Raw genomic sequence first — 20,277 nt, 5'->3', positions numbered from 1 at the left:
CTCTGAGACTTCTTGTGTGTACAGCATCTACACACAATCCAGCTATTTCTCTAAGATATTTAGGAAATGGAACTGTCAAATCACTATATGCAAATTTTTTCATTTATTTATTTTGTGTGTATTGTGTACGTGGGGCACCCTAGGTGTACACTGGGTATTTCAGGGTATGGACGTGCCAGGGTGTATGTGTAGAGTCAGAGGACAACTTGTGGGAGCCAGGTCTCTCCTGCCACCATGCAGTTTCTTGGGATCAAACTCACACTGCCGGGCTTGGCAGCAAGCACTTGAACCTAAAGAGCCATCCTGTCGTCAGCTGGCACCTATATGCACATTTCTAATCTTACATTAAACCCTGCCATATTGCTTTCCAAAATGGATGTATCAATTATATTCCCACTGTCTGTGAGAATTCTTGTTGCTTTAAACATCCTTAACCAGCACTGGTGATGGATGCCCTTAATCCCAGCACTTGGGAGGCAGAGGCAGGTGAATCTCTAAGTTTGAAACCACCCTGGTCTAAAGGGCAAGTTCCAGGACAGCCAGGGCTACATAGAGAAACCCGGTCCTAAAATTAAAAAAAAAATTAATGTGCGTATGTGTATGTATGTATGTATGTGTATACACACACACCCTTAACCAAATATATACATATATAAAGAATATAGATATCCTTAATCAAATCTGACTCTTATCAAAATTAAAATTCCTAGGACTCTACCAATATGTAATAGTTTGCCACTAGATCTTCTGAGTAAACTGGGAGAATGGAGACCACAGAAGAGGGTAGAAGGGGAGGGGAGAGGAATGGAAGGTAGTGGAAAAAAATACATAGCTCAATAAAAACAATTTAAAATAAATAATAAATAAATAAAAAGACAGTTTGCCACTGATTTTGAGATTCTCTGATTTCTACTGAAAATATTTTTCTAAAAGGTTTCCTTCAATATTTTTAACTATGCATATGGTGTAGGTCCATGTGCGGGTCTGCACAGGGGCCCACAAAGTCAGAGGGAAGCATCACATCCCCTAGGGCTAGAGCTACAGGTGCAGTGAGTCACCTGATATAGTAGTCAAACCTCTGGGATAGCATGTGCTCCTAACTGCTGTCTCCCCAGCCACTCGAGTTCCTCTGCCTGTGTATGACTTTCTATAGTTAATACACCTAGAATAACTAAAGTATTAAATGTTTTCACACTGCCAAATCTTATTCCACAAAGCTCCTCTAAACTGAGCTCCCAATAGAAACAATTTTTAATGACTGTGAATAAAAACTCAACATTGGCTTCACATTTGTATTGCATATTCTAAAGACTAGATGACATCACGTTGGCCATGACATTGTCTCCAGGGTGAACAGACTGTATCTCTGACTCACTGGACATCACAATGGGCTTGGAGAATGTAAATAAATCCTGTCACAGTTTGTGATGGCCACCACTGTCTGCCTTTTTAATTTTTTTAACTCATAAGCTTCAAACTTAGTCAAAATTACCTATGTATGAATGTTACTATGTTCTAAAAACTCATAAAGGCTTCTTTTCAATGTCCAAGTATTTGTCTCTGTTTTTTTTCTTTTTTCTTTTTTTGGTTTTTCGAGACAGGGTTTCTCTGCAGCTTTTTTAGAGCCTGTCCTGGACCTAGCTCTTGTAGACCAGGCTGGCCTCGAACTCACAGAGATCCGCCTGCCTCTGCCTCCCGAGTGCTGGGATTAAAGGCGTGCGCCACCACCGCCCGGCTGTCTCTGTTTTCTTTCATGGCAACCTGAAAGATTTTAAAAATCAATATACTGATTTCATCTACCTGGGAATATGTAGTATGTGCTATCAGTCTCATGTTTCCTAGATTATCTGCCTACAAGAGAATGTTTCTTTAACACCAAATGAAAGCAAGAAACTCTGCACATAGCCACCTGCATTCCTGCCTAGCTGAGAGGGGGGATGGATTTCTTTACTACTGCAGTTACACCTCGGGCTTTCTGTGGAGGCACAAATAAGTGAACAGGTAGATGAGGAGAGTTCCCCGCTTCCAAGTGCTGGGGAGGCCTTTCCTAATAATAACGGGAAATGAATTCCATTTTTTTTTTAAGCTTTTTGAGTCAGGGTTTTTCTCTGTAGCCTTAGCTGTCCTGGACCACACTATGAAGACCTGTCTGGCCTCGAACTCACAGAGATCTGTTTGTCTCTACCTCCTGAGTGTTAGATTAAAGGTGTGTGTCACCACCACCTGGCATAAATTCTAGTCTTAATAGACAAAAATACAGAAAGTCTCTGTAAGGTTCACATTGCTCCATTAAGTAAAAATAAAGTTGGGAGTTGTAGGGGCAGATGCTTGCCTACTATTCACAAAGCTCAGGGTTCAACTCTCAACACTAACAGGAAGACAGTAAAAACGGAACTAGAAACACACAGCATGAGGGGTCCCAGAAGCTAAGCCTTCCCTCTATTTTAAAGGTGCAACTGTTTGTTTACAAACTCAACCCTCTGCTGTGACAACATGAAGTCACTGAAACTCTGAGGAAAGAAGGAACGGGGTCCTAGATTATCCACGGGTGGCAAAGCATCTGAGTTCAAAGCAATGCTCTGAATCAAAGTTCAATAGTTTTTAATTGAAACAAAATGCAACATATTTATTTCACTCAATAAATGGGTTAACTGGATACGATTTTACTATTTGCTATCTAAGTTAAATCCATGCTGTGTAACTGCTGCTTCAAACTTAGAAAGGACATAATTAGCCAGGTGTGGCAATACACACCTATGTTCCTGCTAATACAGGAGACAGAGGCCAGGTTATTTGGGCAGCCTAGAACAAGGGGAGGAAGACCTTGTATAAAACAAAACACAGCAATAATCCCTGGCCATGGATGGTGGCCATGCCTATTACTTAGGAGGTAGATGTAGAAGAATCCGGAGGTTAAGGCTAGAAGGCTAGACTCTGCTACTTAGAGAGTCTAAGGCTAGCCTGGGCTACAAGAGACCTTGTCTTAAACCAAATCCAAACACAAAAGTTCCATAATTTTCAAAATGTGATAAAGAACTTGTTTCTCAAACACTGTAAGAAACAAACAGATACTGCCTTCACCACTATTGCTACACTATTAACCTTCTCACTAAAAAGAAGTCAAGTTTGCTACTAAAATGACTTTGGGTTTTTTTTGTTTTGTTTTGTTTTTTTAAAATATAAGATCTTGTGGGCTGGAGAGATGGCTCAGTGGTTAAGAGCACTGACTGCTATCCCAGAGGTTCTGAGTTCAATTCCCAGCAACCACATGGTGGCTCACAGCCATCTATAATGTAAACCTGGCACCCCCTTCTGGCAAGTGGGCACACATGGAAGGAATGATGTACACATAATAAATAAATAAATCTTAAAAAAAAAAAAAAAGATCTTGTTATATAGCCCAGGCTGATTCAGAACTCACTGTTTAGTCAAGGCTGTTCTCAAATTCTTAGCCCTCCTGCCTCTGCTGACCAAGTGCTGGAATACAAGCTAAGGACAGACACACACACCTTTTTCCCCTCTTAGGGCTACAACTGAGAAAAAGGGTCTTACCTTACTGACGCCAACTTCAGGGATTCGGAGAGTATGTTCCATATCCTTTTCCCTATGGCAGTAAGGAAAGGGACTTTAGTGATTTGGGGAACATGTGCAAACACAGCAGTGTCAATGATAGGGTCAAGGCATGTTTCTACCAGATGTTTAAATGGAAGCCTAGCGCAGCGGGTCTAGTTGTGGATTGCACTTACTGACACATGAGAGTTGGCATCTTCCCTACAATGTTTATTTACATCATTTTTTTTGTCTAATTGTGCTTTCATATGATGAAGATATGGCTTTAGTCTTCTTTGTTTCCAGAGCACATAGAACAGTGCTTGAAATACAATGCAGCTCATCCACTTTGTGAAGTAAGTGAAGACTTTCATATACAACAATATGAAGCACCTTACCTCCCAATCGTGGCTGGCTTTACAGCTGTGATGATGAAAAGCGAGCCCGTCTGCAACACTGGAGACCTAATAACAATCACCCGGATACAGGGGGGCCAGATCTTCTCTTCATCTACCAAGGTAAGAGCTGGAGAAACATTAAGTGTTATGGAAATTTTTCACCGGGAAGTGGTAGCATACACCTTTAATCCCAACATTCAGGAGGCAGAGACAGGTGGATCTCTATGAGGCTAGCCTAGTCTACAGAGTAAGTTCCAGGACAGCCAGGGCAGTTACACAGAGAAACCCTATCTCAAAAACAAAACAAAACAAAATGGAAGAAAAAATTATTTTCACACAGCTAACTAAAATTACATAGGTCCAAACTCAGTAGTAGAGTACTGCCCAGCATGTTGGTTCAATACCCAGTACAGCAACAAGCAAAAAACTTTTCAAATTCTACTAGGTATATGTGTGTATACATATGTGTGTGTGTATACACACACACACACACATACCCAAGCATATATATGTACATATATACATACATACATATATATACACTGACACATAAGACTATCATGACTATTATTATAGAACAAATTTAAGTATAATTTGTGTTATAATTACAGTGTTTTGCATCTTCATATCAAGCAAAAAGGTTAGAATGACCATAATTCCTATGAAAGTGACGTCATGAGCTATGCCTTTAATGGCCATTGACTTTTCCTGTCCAACTGCAAAAGCAGACATGAGCAGCACAGCCTTAACATGTCTTAGAATTGAGGGAGTTTAGTCTTATCTTCAGTGGAAGCTTTTCAATACAATACGGCTTTCTTAAGTTAACACAGTGATCATTTTCTCAGGACTTGCCTTCTAAAAACCAACGAAGAATTGTTCTCATAATTTCCAATGTCATCAAAATAACCGGACACCCTGTCGGCTCTCCGACAGCAGTTTTGCTTTTTTATGGTCACTGTGTATTATTTCCTTGCATACCTTCATCCTCCGAGTCTTCTGAGGACTCCTTGTTCTCACTGGTACTGTCTTCATCGTAACTATTCTCGCTCTGAGAGTCTGTAATTTCACCTTCTTCTGGTTCACTCTCACTCTCTCTAATTTTCTCATCCTTAGATGACGCTGAATTCTCATCTCCAGGAGACTCCACAGTGCTCCCACTAACGGGAACAGCAGGCATTAAGGGACTACTTCTGTGGTGAGTGTCTGTTCTGGCCTTCTTCTTCACATTTGCAGAATTGTCTTCCTCGCTGCAGTTTATATGGTCAACACTGCAGACTTTCTGGTCTTCTGAATTCCAATCCTAGACAGAGGAAAGCAGCAAGCAATGACAACACTGCCATCTTAGAGCATTCTATCAAATTCCATCGATTGCGGGAGGACACAGGACAGCGACAGAACAGGAGTCTGCACATGCTGGTTCATGACGCTATCACTGTAGAACTTAACATTCACTGTTGATACCCAGCAAAGCGTCACATGGGACAACATCCAAGTGCTAGCCACTCCACAGCCTCCATCTATTCTCAAGGCCCAATATTCCCAGCACAGGCCCTCATTACCTACTATGTGGCTTGTGTACTAGCCTATAAAAAAGCTGTGTAAAAAAAAAAATGTAATGTAACTTCTATTTGTACTTCTAAACTTTGTATTACTCACATTTAAAAACTTTTAAAAAGTATATTTACTTTTGTAACATGATTTTAAAATCTTGCAAATACAGAATATCCTCCTACATAGAACCTACACTAGCCACATGTAGCTAGTGGCTCCCTTTACTGAATAGTGTGAATCCTGAGAATGTATCAACTCTAAATTTTTATTTTGAGTTTTTAAATAAGACGGTGTACATAAAACACAGAAATATTTTAATAAACAACACTAATATAAATAACCAATGTTATCAAAATTGAGGTTTTGGCAAAACTGAACATTTTAGATTTAACTACATTAAAAATGCACAAAAACTTAAAATACAAATGTGTTATTCATATGCCTTTAATTCTAAAAATTCAACCTATCTACAATAAACCTTTTACTACTAATTTTTGGCATGCTTTATAAAAAATGAACAAACTATTCTTAATTAACAAATTAAAAGTATGTATTTTCATTACATATATTTTAAAGTATGTATAGAATGAATGACTAAATCAAGCCAATGAACATGTGCATTACGTACTTTTTGTGGTCGTAACACAAAGTTTATTCTGACAGTAACTTTCAGAGAATAAAATACATGGGCTAGGGACACAGCTCAGCAGTGAGGTGTGTGTCTAATATGCCAAGGTCCCAGGCTCAATTTCCAGTACACATGACAGTTACACAGTCACTAACTCTAGGCATCATTCTGCACAGCAGACAATACATTATTAGACCGAGAAGAAGCACACAGAGGAATCACTCTCTTTCCCTTTGGAACGTAACACTCTCGTTTCTCTTTCTGCCATGCCGCAAATAACCAAGGGAGTTCACTCGTAATTTTATAAACTATGACAGCATATTTCTAACAGCAGCATAAATAGAGTTTGGAGACAGGCTGAGCATTTGCAGTGTGATAAACTGTGTGTGTGTGTGTGTGTGTGTGTGTGTGTGTGTGTGTATAAATCCCTCCCCCCCACACACACATATACATATACATATATCTCCCAGCAATACAAACTCCCCAAGGGCAAAAACAAGGGCAAGGAGCTAAAAAGCTAATAGGAGCTTTACAGGCCATGTAAATTAGATTAAAAATACCTTAGCTATGTCTACATTTAAAAAGCATGTTCCAATCTTCTGTTCTTTATTTTTATTTTTATCATCATCATTATCATCATCATCATTACTTCTTGGAAAACATAAGAGAGAAAATAAATGAAACTGTTGGAGGCGCTTTTCATAGGAATTTCCTGGTATAGACTTTTAAATCAACACCCAATAAGAGACAAGAAAATGAAGCACATCTGTGCACGCGCATGTGTGTACATATATGTATATGTAAATATGTGTATATATTCATAAACACATATGTGCATATATTTGCATGTATTTTTATATATGTCTATACATAAATATTTTCCCCAATACCTAGCCCACTGCCTTCCTTCTACATGTCCTCATCTGTAAGAAGTGAGGAGAGAATATCTTAAAAAGGAAGGGCATTAATTGGAATGCTTCACAGCTCCCTCTCACTCTTCTTCCTGCTAGGAAGAGGGCTTTTGCAGCCCCGCCCTTCAACACTTAGACTCTAGTAACCAGGACAAGGCATTACAATGGACATCCCAAAGTAATGACTAGAGTTCACTAACATACGTTTTTATTCCAAAGAGAAAACACATTGAGAACAGAAAATAATTCCAACAGAATCTTAATTCCAAGTATTGACAGAATTTATTTCAAGTAAATTCTTTGGGTTTAGAAAATAAGAGATAAAATTCCCAAAGCACACAATTCAAACAATGTGAGTGCAGTAAACACACCCCCACACCACCAACCTCAGCCATCCAGGGGGCAGAGATACACACTCCCCACACCACCAACCTCAGCCATCAAGGGGGCAGAGATACACACTCCCCACACCACCAACCTCAGCCATCCAGGGGGCAGAGATACACACTCCCCACACCACCAACCTCAGCCATCCAGGGGGCAGAGATACACACTCCCCACACCACCCACCTCAGCCATGGAGGGAGCAGAAATAAGAGAAGAGCATTCATAACACTTTAAGTACTATGGTTTACTAACTAATTTTAAAATTCCCTTCAGCCTTCAGATATAAATTTCTTTTCCTTTACATGTCCTTTGTTTTGTTTGTTTGTTTGTTTGTTTGTTTGTTTTCCAAGACAGGGTTTTTCCATGTAACAGTCCTGGCTGTCCTGGAACTCACTTTATAGACCAGGCTGGCCTCAAAATCACAAGAGATCAGCCTGCCTCTGCCTCCTGAGAGCTGGATTAAAGCCACCACTGCTAGCTACGTCATCATGTTCTTAATTAACCAAAGTCTCATTCCATTAGTCTTAATTTTTTTACTGCACTTGACATGATTTCTGCAATGCCAGGGATCAAGCTCAGGGCCTTACACATGGAACATAATAAACTTTCCAAAGTTAAGGTACATCCCAGCCCCTCCCCCCAATTCTTATACATACAGTTGCATTAATTATGCAAAGAAATTATCTTAATTTTTTGAAATATAAATTACTAGAAATACATTCTCTACCTAATGAAAATAAAACATCTTAAAGATTTCTGGTCAACCTCTTTCCAAAAACAAAAGAGGCTGGATAGATGGCTCAGCAGTTCCAAGTGCTGCAGTGGACCCAAATGTCCTTCCTAGCACCCACATCCCTCATAACCCAGCGAAACTCCAGCTCCAGAAGATCTGCTCCCTTCCTTTGGCCTACACATACACAGGCATGCCTGTGTACCCACAAACACATCATGTATATTTAAATACAAAAACAATAAATCATTTAAAACAAAACAAAAAAAAAACCTTTCAACCGTAATATGTACCTTAGCCCATATTTACCAGGAACATAATTTAAGTTTACAATTTAATAGGTGAGAAATTACTGAAGAAAACTGAATCTGTATGTACCAATACACAAATTATTTTTCTTCTGTGAACTGTACAATATGTAACTTACTAGATCAGTTTCTGGATGAGCTAAACAATGTAAAATATTTTAAATATCTTAAATCTCCTCCAAATTTATAAAACACCTACTTCTAGTGACTGATTTTGTAATATTAAAGCACTGTAAAATATAAAAATTAAGAAAGCATTACCCTTTCGTCATTTGCTGTACAAGATCCTGGCTCCTTTCTTCTCTTCTTCAGCTTTTTATCTCTGCTGGGTTTTGTGCTAGCCGTCTGGTAGGGCTGTAAATCCACTCGCGAGTGGAACTGGTACCGCCCACTTTCCACGTCGCAGTAGTAATAAATCCCCGTGGAAGGGTCATAGTACAGCTGATTCTCCTTTCAAAGTCAAGAACTCGTTAATGAAACAGAATAGAGAAATAAACAAAAATGTCAAACACATTCCAATATAGTGAATATATTTGTCTTAGCAAGTATAGTATTTTTAGAAAACAATGAATTAGAAAAAAAACTTGAAATTTTCAAAAATATTTTATTAATTAATAACTGCTCTGTTTTCCTTAGTAAGAAAAAAATTAATCTTAATTGCATCAAATGAAACTATCATTGTTTACGGTGTTTTGCTTTATAAGAAATAGCAATTTCATATGGTCCAACTGACCATATTAACAAAAGAATGAAAGGACCTGTTTTGAAGGCATGAAAATTAAGGCACAGATCAGAGAGCTGAAAATGAGATCAACCTGGTACCAAACTCCCAAACCTCTTAACGATACAAAAAAAAAGAAATCCGACTTTCAACATTTAATAATAAAAATAAAGAAATTTGGGGAAGGGTAACTTGTAAGAAACTGGTAAACAACTGTCTTCACTAATTTTCTGTTTTTTTCTTTGAAGGAAAACAAGCAAGGAGAATAAAACACTGAAAAACAGAAATATTTGAAATGAAAGGTATCTCCATTTATAGTCAACCAAATTTTAAAAACAACAGACACCATCATTAACATACAAGACCACAGGAAGAATGAATTTCAGGGATGGGAGCCCACAAGCATAATTTTTAAATGCCAATTCTTACTTTTCTTACTTCAGCTTGGCCTTCATTTTTGCTCTCAGGCAACTAAAAATACAACAGTGTGGAATTTAAAAGATCTGAGATACTCACAGAATCATAATAGAAACCAGTGCTGTGGTCAAAATACAACCCCGTGTTCTCATCGTAGGTAAAGCCGGTCTGCGACACAGCGGCTTCCGCTGCAGCTCTCAAGCTTTCCGCTAGTGAGGCGCCTTCCAAGGCCGGGCCCTCGGAGGCTAACACAGAGGCACTCTCCTGATGAGACAGAAATCACACCAGTGACACAAAGCGCAGGACTTAGAGCCGTGTTTCAGCTTGTTTTCAGTTTGTGATGGGAATAGATGGCCAGCAATTATAATCTGAACCACTTTTTAAAAAATATTTTAAAGTATTTTTCAATTTAACCTTGACTCTGAATTTTTTTCTTTTTGTTTTGTTTTGCAGTGCTGAGGAACAGACAGGACACTGCACATGAGAACCAGATGCTACATTTACCCTCAGAATCTTGTCTGAATTTTAAAACCACTAAAGTAAGATGATAACAATTATTCAAAGTTAAATGTTTGATAACACAGGGAAGCAGAGACTATGAAATACTCCCTAAACAATGATCTAGTTGTTAAATATGTTCAAAGATAAAAATATTTTAAAACTAGAGATGGAGAAGAAAACTAGCTTAAATGAGATATATCAGATAAAGGTTCTTAATTCAAAAACTGTAAAACCAAATTCAGGAAAACTCTAAACAATGCCGAGGCACTTAATATAAAGGCCCTGAAGCTAGCAGGTGAGGGAGGAAGAGAGAACGCTGCCTTTTACTTCCAGGTATAGCCAGTTTGGGGACACACACCTATAGTACTCAGTACTTGGCAGGCTCAGTTGTAAGGACAGTTTGTGCCAAATTCAAGAGCAGTGTGGCAACATCGTGAGACCCCATGTCAAGATAACAGACACTTTACATATAAAGTATAAAACCCATTACTGGGCTGGAGAGAGGGCTCAGAGGTTAAGAGCATTGCCTGCTCTTCCAAAGGTCCTGAGTTCAATTCCCAGCAACCACATGGTGGCTCACAACCATCTGTAATGGGGTCTGGTGCCCTCTTCTGGCCTGCAGGTATACACACAGACAGAATGTTGTATACATAATAAATAAATATTTAAAAAACAACAAAAAAAATTACTGTCCTTGTGTCCAGAGTCCTTCAAAGCTTTCCTATAACGTGTGACTATGGATGTGTGCCACCGCATGCACACGGAGGTCAGAGACAAAAACATGTGCCCTTGGTTCTCTCCCACTGCCTTTGAGGAGGTTCCAGGGTTAGGAACTGGACTCAGGCTGCCAGGCTTGTACAACAAGCACCTTAACCTCCTGGGTCATCTCACTGAACTCCAGGGTTCACGGACTGAGTTAAGATAGACTGACACATAGTCCTTTAGTTATGTTATGTAATCATAACAGGAAAAACAATCACAACTAAAAACACATTCCCAGTTCTGGTTTTTAGCAACCATAGCTGAACGTATAGATACAAATAAACACACTGGCTAGGCGGTGGTGGCGCACGCCTTTAATCCCAGCACTCGGGAGGCAGAGGCAGGCGGATCTCTGTGAGTTCGAGGCCAGCCTGGTCTACAAGAGCTAGTTCCAGGACAGGCTCTAAAAAAGCTGCAGAGAAACCCTGTCTCGAAAAACCAAAAAAAGAAAAAAGAAAAAAAATAAATAAATAAATAAACACACTGGAAGCTGAAGCAGGACAACTGAGCTCAGGGGTTCAAGAACAACCTGAGCAACAAAAACTTTTATTTCAAAAGACAAAACAAAACCGATAATCTTTGCATAATCATAGATAAGACTGTTTATAACTCCTGTGTCCATCACAGTGGATCAAGGAATTCTGTCTTTCTCCATAAGCAATTTAAGGATAAATTCCTGGCCCAGGTTTCATGGTTAGCCTTTCATTACCTGTGAATCAGAGATGAAATGATCCTCTTGTCCACATTTAACACAGTCTGTTCCATCAGTACCAGCATGACTATCACTGTCTACTTGAGACTCGTCTTTAGTGGAAGCTTGAACATACTGACTCTGCTGTACAGTCAGTTCCGTCTCTTTACTGGGAAGATTATCATCATTATAATATGCCTGGTAATAATAATCTGGAGCAAAGACATAGAAACAGCTGATGGGTGTATGGAAGAAGTTTAATTTCTAATTGCAAACCCTGCGTAGTGAATACAAAACAGCACCCACTGAAACACTGAGTAGCACAAAACAACACCCATTAAACCTGGCCACGGGCCAGACCAGATTAAAAGGGGAAAGAGACAGAGGTGGTTTACTGACTGATGAGAGCCTGAGGCAGGAGGTTGATAAAAATGAAGCCACCCTGAGCTACCCAGCAAGTTCCAGGCTAGCTTTATCTCCATATTGAAAACTCGACTCAAGCAACAAGAACAGAATACTTAGCATTGAAAACATATAGACATTAAAGAAATTAGAGACATACTATATTTCTATTTTGTCACCCATAAATTGACCAAAACAAAAAAATAAATAACCAAGTGATATAGAGGAAAAATCAGTGTTATCAGAGCCTTCATATTTACGTATTTTGTCTGTCTTATTTTTAAAGAAATCCGACTTTAGCATGTCATAAACTAGACAGCAAATACCTGAAATTGACCAAGGAGCCTGGTTCTCTGTCTGGACTTCTACATCAGACGTCTTACTATCTTCATTTCTCCCACAGTGGAGTATTTTACTGAGCTCTTCTACCTGAAAGGAAACAAAGCTTTAGGGAAAATACAGCGATCCAATAACACACACAGTACTCTCTATGGTTCTCATGGCAGTGCAAGGCATGTTTCCTGGCAGAAGTTGTGGAGCTGTGCCCAAAGCAGCCACTTCCTTTTCGGTAACCCAACAACTAACTACTCACAGGTTACAGCTTGGCTTGACTTTTGACTTTTCTTATCTCCCCCACCCCGCTTTTCTCCTTCCTTTTTAACACAGATCTCATTATTTTGCAGAGCAGGCAAATAATAAACGCACAGACTCAAATAATCCTCTTACTTCAGCCTCCCAGAGAGTTAAGACCAACTGTGCACGCCACTGTAACCCACTCAGGGCTGTTTTCATACTCCTAGGAAAACACCCAAATCGCAGCTGGGCACAGTGGTGCAGGCCTTTCACTCCAACAGGTGGATCGCTGAGTTTTCAAAGCCAGCTAAGGCTACACAGTAAGACCCTGCCTAAAACAAAACAAAACAAAAAAAAGGCAAACCACTCAAAAATCATCCCTCCAATACTCTAGGGGTGGAGCTTGATGGTAGACACCTGCCCAATGATCATGAGGTCCTAGGCTCAGTCTCCAGCAATGTAGAAAGTCCAACTAAATACAGTTCAAATACAGGCAAGTTCTACCCCTTGCATGGACAAAAACAAAGCAAAGGTTTATTCTCATAGTCTCAAAGGCCAACAGTTCTTGCTTCAAAATTACACGGTTTGATCCGAACTGAATTCTCAACTACCACTGAGTGACCCTGTATTTACTTCAATACAGCAATGTTATTTTATGCTGTGTGTACTCTATCCTCTGTTCCTATCACTAAACAACTACCGCAGAACGAAACAGTGAACATGACAAAGTGGCGTTGTTCCTTTGTGTGCATTGTGCACTGAGGCACCACTGCCAAGATGCTATGCAGGCCAGGGCAACAGTGTGAACATGCCCATGAGTGGATGAGAACTGCCTCAATCCACGTACTTCATCAGTCGGACAGGAGATCAATCGGTGTTGTATGCAAGAAACCAATGAAAAAGCTTCTAAATATTTGATGACCAGTAAGCTTAAACACAGAAAAAGCAGAGAGAGGAGTTACATAGAGGTTCACCTAGGCACTTTACGAATTGTGAGATCTGCTCTTACTACTAAGACTAGAACCAGGCAAAAGAAAACAAATTAGTGAAAACTGTTACGGAAGGAGACACTGGCTCTCAGACTCATCCCTGTCATTCACTCTCTACCCTAGGAGGCCGAGGGCCTTGCCCTGGGGCTGACTGCTTGCCGCCATCACAGCTATGAACTGGAATACTTACTATCTACTGCATTTATATAGGAACTTTGTCTTAATTTACACAGCTGCTTTACAGATTAGTTGTCCCGATGTCAATGTTACACGTGAAATATCTTAACAGACAAAGTAACTTGTAAAAGGCTTGTTAAGGCTCAAACCAGCACATATTATAGCTCTATTAGGTCATTCCTTAGTCACTGCGCCAGAAAAAAACTTACTTAAACATTTGGGAAGACAGATAACCACACCCCACCCTCCTAGGAGGGAATACTGACTAGAAGGTAGCACAACTATCAGAAAGAGGCAAAACTCTACTTGGAGACTATTATTTAACTGGGGAGGGAAGTGTTGGGGATCCAACCCGGGGCCTTCTGCTTACAAACACACAAATACTCTGCCACTAACTTCTATTCTCTCTCTCTCTCTCTCTCTCTCTCTCTCTCTCTCTCTCTCTCTCTCTCTCTCTCTCTCTCTCTCTGAGGTCTCTACACACTGTAGAAACTAACCTAATATTTCTAGGCTAGGAATTAGAAGTGTAACTCTAAAGAATGGGTACAGAAGTCATTTCAACCCAGCAGCTAGTTTCTGAGCTCGTTTAACAATACTATGTCAGGGACTGGAGAGAGAGAAATGCGGTCGTGGTTAAGAGCACTTGCCGTGCCCAAGAACAAGCTGGCTTGGTCTCCAGCACATCTGTAACCCCAGAACTGTGGGTGGCAGAGCCAGGAGGATCCCTGAGCATTGCTGGCTGCCAGACTAACCAAAAAAAAATGTCAAGTCCTGGTGAAGGAAGAGACCCTGTCTCAAAGAAATGAGGGAGAAGAGAGGACACCTGATGTCTCTCTGGCTTTCATGTACACATAGGAAGGAATATACCAACACAAACACACACACATACCACATAAAGAATAGTATGGCAAAGTCTGAGGACACTTCAGTATCTACCCTGGAGATGTAGTTTTATTAAGCATTAAATTATGGAGAACATATTAACTTGAAATTAAGTATCTGGAAATAACTTGTTAGGATAATATGCAACTACTCAATGGTCAAGCTAAAAATGTATTTTTTTAAGCACCACTGTCAAGTATTTATCCTTACTATAGGTTATGAAGATAAAACACACTACTAGTATCTGTATGAAAGGCAGGTTTACCTCTCTACAAATGAACCCAAACCCAAGACAATATGTTCATTCGTGTGTAAAATAAATTGTGTAACCTCTGCTGCACGCTATTAATTACCAGATTTTTATAAGCAATCCGGGTGTTAAAAATAAGAGATGGGAGTCTAAGCTCAGCCTTAAGCAAAGTCAAAAGGTTGGGGTGGGTGCTGTTTCATGCCTAAATCCCAGCCTGGGAAGATGAGACAGGATGACCACGAGTTTGAGTCAATCGTGGTCAACATTCTGAGCTCTAAGTCAGGTGACTATGAAGTGACATTCCGTGTTCCAAACCTGGGGGAAACAGAGACCAAACAAGGCGAGCCCACAATCCCAGCACTTGGGAAGTGGAGGCCTGGTCAAACTACGAATTTCAAGGTCACCCTCCACAGCGAGCTCAAGGCCCAAGTGAGCCTTCGCCTCAACCAAAACTCCACCGAAACCGCGACCTAGAAAAATAAACAAACAAACACGCCCATTGCCAGTGGGTCAGGAATCAAGAGCTTGTAGCCCGTGCTCGAATTCATTCACGCCTGCTCAGACAGTCGTCCAAATTTGCTTGCACTTTTCAGCGGGCTCTAAAGGTATTCGGGGTTTTTAACAGCTCTGGGCTTTACTGATCTCAAAGACTCCATAGAGAAGCTCTGGCCCCGGCGGAGCGCGCACCTGCGTGCGGAGTTCCTGGTTATTGCTCTCGGCGCTCCGGTACAGCCGCTCCGTGTGCTGCAGCAGCTTCTCCACCTCCCGCACCTGCCTCTTGCAGCTCCGCAGCTCGCGCTCCAACTTCTCCACCTTCCGCCTTAGCTGCGCCAGCTCCGGCTCGGGAGAGGCGGGCGGCGGCGAAGGCGCCTCGGATGCCATGCGGCCGTGAGCGCGGGATCCGCGGGCGCCCGAAGGCTGCTCACGCCGACACCGGTGCCAGTCGGTCCAGCGGCCACGGGAGCGCGCGGGCAGCGAGAGGCGGCCTCACGCCCGGCCTGCCGCGGCGGGCCCCGGCCATGGCGCCCCCAAGTCGGCGAACGGGCTACGAGCTGGGGGACGAAGCCGAGCCCGCCCGGTCCGCGCGGCCGTGAGCCAGGACACCCGCCTGGTGACAGACTCGGAGGAGCCGGGGAATCCGAGGACCAACCGGAAGCGCTCTAGTTCCGGGCTGGGCCGGAAACGCTGAGCCGGAGGTGGGTGGGGCCAAGGCGGGAAAAGGAAGCGACGGGAAGCTACAAGGGTCTAGTAGCGCAGGTGCGCGGTTCTCTCTTCCTGATGGCCTAGAAATTGCAGTTTATAGATTAGTATTATGGAGCCAAACAGCAGTCTGTATCTTTACTTCTTGTTGTTTCCTTTATTTTGTAATCTAGGATTTCGAGTCAGATTCGCGAAATGTTTCCTAATCCAAAACCGAAGTTTCTTCTATTTTCCTTACTATGTGAACTTTGACATTTCGTGCTCTGCCGGGACTACTGGGATTCACACATGGCATAGTTTTTTGCAGACCACCGTTGTCATCTGTCTGGTTCCTCTATCTATCTAAAAGTCTACTTCTGAGATCTCCGTCTTTCCCATTTGAGTATTAGTCTGTTCTCATAATGCAACCATATAATTGCTTTGGTTGTATAGGATGCCTTTTTTAAAAATCTGAATAAAAATACTTATTTTTATACAAAGTAACCTTGTAACCCAGCTATACCATTCCTGATTCCAAGTCAACATCATAGAAAAACTTGTTGCACTAATTACTGTCGCTAACTACAGAAGCAGGCAAAGTTGACCAACAACAGTATTGGTGTAAAATCTGAGGATCGCGAGGGGAAAAGACCAAATCCACAATTATCCAATTAAAGCAAGCTGTATTTTTGGGTGCATTTGGGATTGGCCAGATGGCTGTCATACCCTAAATTGGGATTTGAGAGAGCAGCCCCTGCTGGCCTCTTGAAGTTCCTTTTACAGGAGATATCAGGTGTTCACACAGGCAAGGAAGTTAGACGTTATACATTGTTAGAAAGATACAATAAAAGGGAAGGAACTGGTAAGGATATACACCATGTGAATGTGGTTGCAAATAGTTTATATCAGATGTAAGAAACAGAAACTTATTCTAAATTACAAAAAGAAACTTTAGCTTGCAAGGACTTAACACAGGACAAACAGGAACTTGTTCTTAACTGTCTTAAGTATCCTCCAAAATCTCCCATCCTGGGTCAGGCCACCCCTGATAGCTCTTATAACAGGGAGAAGTGAAAACAGCAAAAATCTCAAGGTATTAAAAGCACTGTGTCAATAGTGAAGATGTGGCTCAGAGGTCAATGATGTTTGTTACTCTTGTAAAGAATGTGGGTTTACTTCCCAATACCCAGCTCTGGGGGATCTAATTCCCTCTTCTGGCCTTGGAAGGGACCAGACTATGTGTGGTTCACATACATACTCACAGGCAAACACTCACACACGGAAAGTGAAGATAAAAGCTAAGTGATGGATGGATCTCCAGCTTGGATATGCGGGTGGGAACTACTGGAGCAGAGCCTATACGTGCTGGGAACGGAGCTTCATTTTGGCTTTATTGATCACGTGTGGATTGCAGGACATTTGCTCAGATGTTCAAAAGGAAGAGAGCACCCTAGAAGACAAGTGGCCGGAGTCAGATCTGGCAGGAGAACGAGTACCAGGTACAGCTCTCACACCATGCTGTGGTAAGAGCACACTGGGCAGCAGGCAGCTAGCGAGAACTGCAGAGCTGCACAGGAACGGGGGCCTCTGTCTCAGAAGCTACTTTTGCATCAAGAAAAGTTTGTCATCAAGCCTGTTTCTTTAAGTGAATACTTTTTATTTACAAGTCATGATCCAGGTGCTAGAGAGATGGCTTAGTGTTTAAGAGCTCTTGCTGCTCTTGCAGAGAGCCTGGTATCAGTTCCCAGTATTGACAATAGACACTGGCAACAGTCTGTAACTCAGTCCTAGGGGACTGGATGTCCTCACCCGACCTTTAAGGGTGTGGTGTGCATGTGTGCACATACAGACAAGGAGACTCACATGCATACACATAAAATCATTTTTAATTTTAAAAAAAATCAAAATTTCAAATGAGAAAATCAGGCAGGTGTGTAATGCTTACCTGTAACCTCAGTCCTGGGAGGCTGAGGCAGGAGGATGGAAAGTTTGAGGTCTGGGCTACTTAGTGAGACTTGTAGTGATATTTTGTTTTTGTTTTAACAAATAAAGCTTGTCTGAAGATCAGAGTGCAGAGCTAAGCCACTAGAGGCCAGGGAGTGGTGGTGCACACCTTTAATCCCAAGCACTTGGGAGACAGAGGCAGAGGGCTCTTTCTTAGTTCAAGGCCACCCTGGGCTACACGAAACTGATCCAGTCTGGAAAAGAAACAGAGCTTACACAAAGGTGATCCCAGTACTTGGGATCTCACGCCTTTAATCCCAGCATGAGGAAGGTGGAGACAGGAGTGATATGGCTGGGTGGAGGGAGGAATACAAGGCAGGAGGATACAGGAGCTCAGTGCAGTCTGAAGAGAGTCTGCCCACAGTATCGCCCTTTTGGCCTGAGCATTGGTAGAGGAAAGAACTCTAGTGACCAACTGCTCTGCTTCTCTGATCTCTCAGCCTTCATTCCTATATCTGACTCCAAGTCTTAATTAATTGATTTAATTTAATTCTAATTATTAAGAATAATTAGAATTTATGCTACAGAGATTACCTCAAAAAATAGGAAGATAACATTTCTTTTTCTTTTTTTTTCTTTTAGTTTTTGGTTTTGTTTTGGAGACAGGGTTTCTCTGTAGCTTTGGAACCTGTCCTGGAACTCATTTTGTAGACCAGGCTGGCCTCGAACTCACAGAGATCCGCCTGCCTCTGCCTCCTGAGTGCTGGGATTAAAGGCCTGCGCCACCACTGCCAGCCTAGAAAGATAACATATTTCTGTGGCTTCATTGCAGCATCTTTTTCATAATTAGTGTTTGTTACTGGTGCTGCTCCAGGGTCTTCTCATTTTTATCATCAGTATGACTGCTCTACTTCCTCCTTCTCCCTATTCTTTACTTTCTCCCTTCTCTTTTTCTCTGTTTGCTCTTTTACTTTGATTTTTAAAAGTTTAACTGCCTTTTTGTATACCATCTGTTGATATGTCTTTCCCAGTCAGGATTCTCCAAATTAACAGAACCAACAAAGAGCAAGAAAAGAAGACAACGAAGACGAGGACGAGGAGAAAGAGGAGGAGGAGAGAAGAAGAGGAAGGGGAAAGGAGAAAAGTATAAACAACATTGATTATAATTAATGGTCCCTTCTCATTATGGAGGCCAGGAAGTCTGGCCACCTGCTGTAGGCAAACTGGAGATGCAGGAATTCAGCAGTGTACTCAAGGGTTCTGACCCTCGGAGTTTGGATAGTAGATCCAGCTGGAGTCTGAAGGCTTTAGATTCTAAGTGGCTCTCAACCTTCCTAATACTGTGACCCTTTAGTGCACTTCTTCATAGTGTGGTAGCTCCCAACCATAAAATTATTTCATTGCTACTTCACAACTAATTTTGCTACTGTTATGAACCATAATGTAAATACCTGATGTGCAGAACATCTGATATGTGATCTCCAAAGGGTTCACAACCCACATGTTGAGAACCATTGCCTTAGACTCAACAGGGCAGAGTCAGAAGACCAGTGCTCCAGCTGCCGTCAGCAGCCCAGGTGAGAGTTCAGCATTGGCTTGTCGGGGCCTTGGTGGGCTGGGCTGATGCTGTCTGGGCCTAGAGGCACTGCTTCACTCAGATAACTAAATCAGACACTTGCGGAGACAACCTCATACATACCCCAAAACTCACATTTCAGGAGATGCCTTTGAATCCCATGGCCCAGTGACGCTGATGCACCCATTACACTTGAAAGGTCCTCTGAATGGCTCCAGTTTGGTTCTGTCCTGTATCCACGTTCTTCTCCACATGATTCTGTGATTCCCCTCCCCAGCCAGAGAGAATCCCCTGCCACCTTGAAAGCTGTCCAATGGGATGATGTGCCAGAACAGACAAGAGGTTGGAGATACTGCCGGCACCTGAGTATCCTCCCATCACTGTGGATAGAAGAGGCTCAGGCATGTCTGCTGGTCTCAGGAGAAAGCTGAGAACACAGGAGCAGATATGTCCCCATTGAGATGGCCAGCTTAGCCCTGATAGCACAGGGGCTCCTGGGAAACCCGGGAAGCAATAGCAGTGCCGGTGGTGATCGGTCCACCTTTATGTCGCTCCCGGGTGGGCTTAGGAGAATTGAGTGATAAGAGACAAAGGCTTAAGTCCACTGGGTTTTGGGGGGTTTTATAGGCAGCAATAGCGAACAGATGCTCTGCCTGATTGAGAGCCATGGCAGGTGCCTGTGAGTCTCACCAGATGGAATCCAAACAGCTGAGATACCACCACAATCCCCAGCCATGGAATGTTGTCCACC

General features: G+C 41.9%; 1 protein-coding gene across 1 annotated transcript in view; it reads right to left on the bottom strand.

The window, feature by feature from the left end:
- The window catches only part of Aggf1 (angiogenic factor with G-patch and FHA domains 1), a 28,501-nt gene extending 12,597 nt beyond the window's left edge, over positions 1-15,904 (bottom strand). The window contains exons 1-8 of the mRNA XM_038323533.2: positions 15,515-15,904; positions 12,283-12,385; positions 11,573-11,766; positions 9,700-9,864; positions 8,724-8,912; positions 4,926-5,247; positions 3,948-4,074; positions 3,553-3,604 (exon numbers count right to left, since the gene is read on the bottom strand). Of these exons, the coding sequence (XP_038179461.1) occupies positions 3,553-3,604; positions 3,948-4,074; positions 4,926-5,247; positions 8,724-8,912; positions 9,700-9,864; positions 11,573-11,766; positions 12,283-12,385; positions 15,515-15,709 (1,347 nt within the window). The 5' untranslated portion in view covers positions 15,710-15,904. The remainder of the gene's footprint in view (positions 1-3,552; positions 3,605-3,947; positions 4,075-4,925; positions 5,248-8,723; positions 8,913-9,699; positions 9,865-11,572; positions 11,767-12,282; positions 12,386-15,514) is intronic.
- Between the last annotated feature and the right edge of the window lie 4,373 nt (positions 15,905-20,277).

This window comes from Arvicola amphibius, chromosome 3 (genome assembly GCF_903992535.2).
Source record: "Arvicola amphibius chromosome 3, mArvAmp1.2, whole genome shotgun sequence".
Lineage (NCBI taxonomy): Eukaryota > Metazoa > Chordata > Mammalia > Rodentia > Cricetidae > Arvicola > Arvicola amphibius.
Note: the sequence above shows the minus strand (reverse complement) of the source record. Positions and strands in the feature narration are given on the sequence as shown.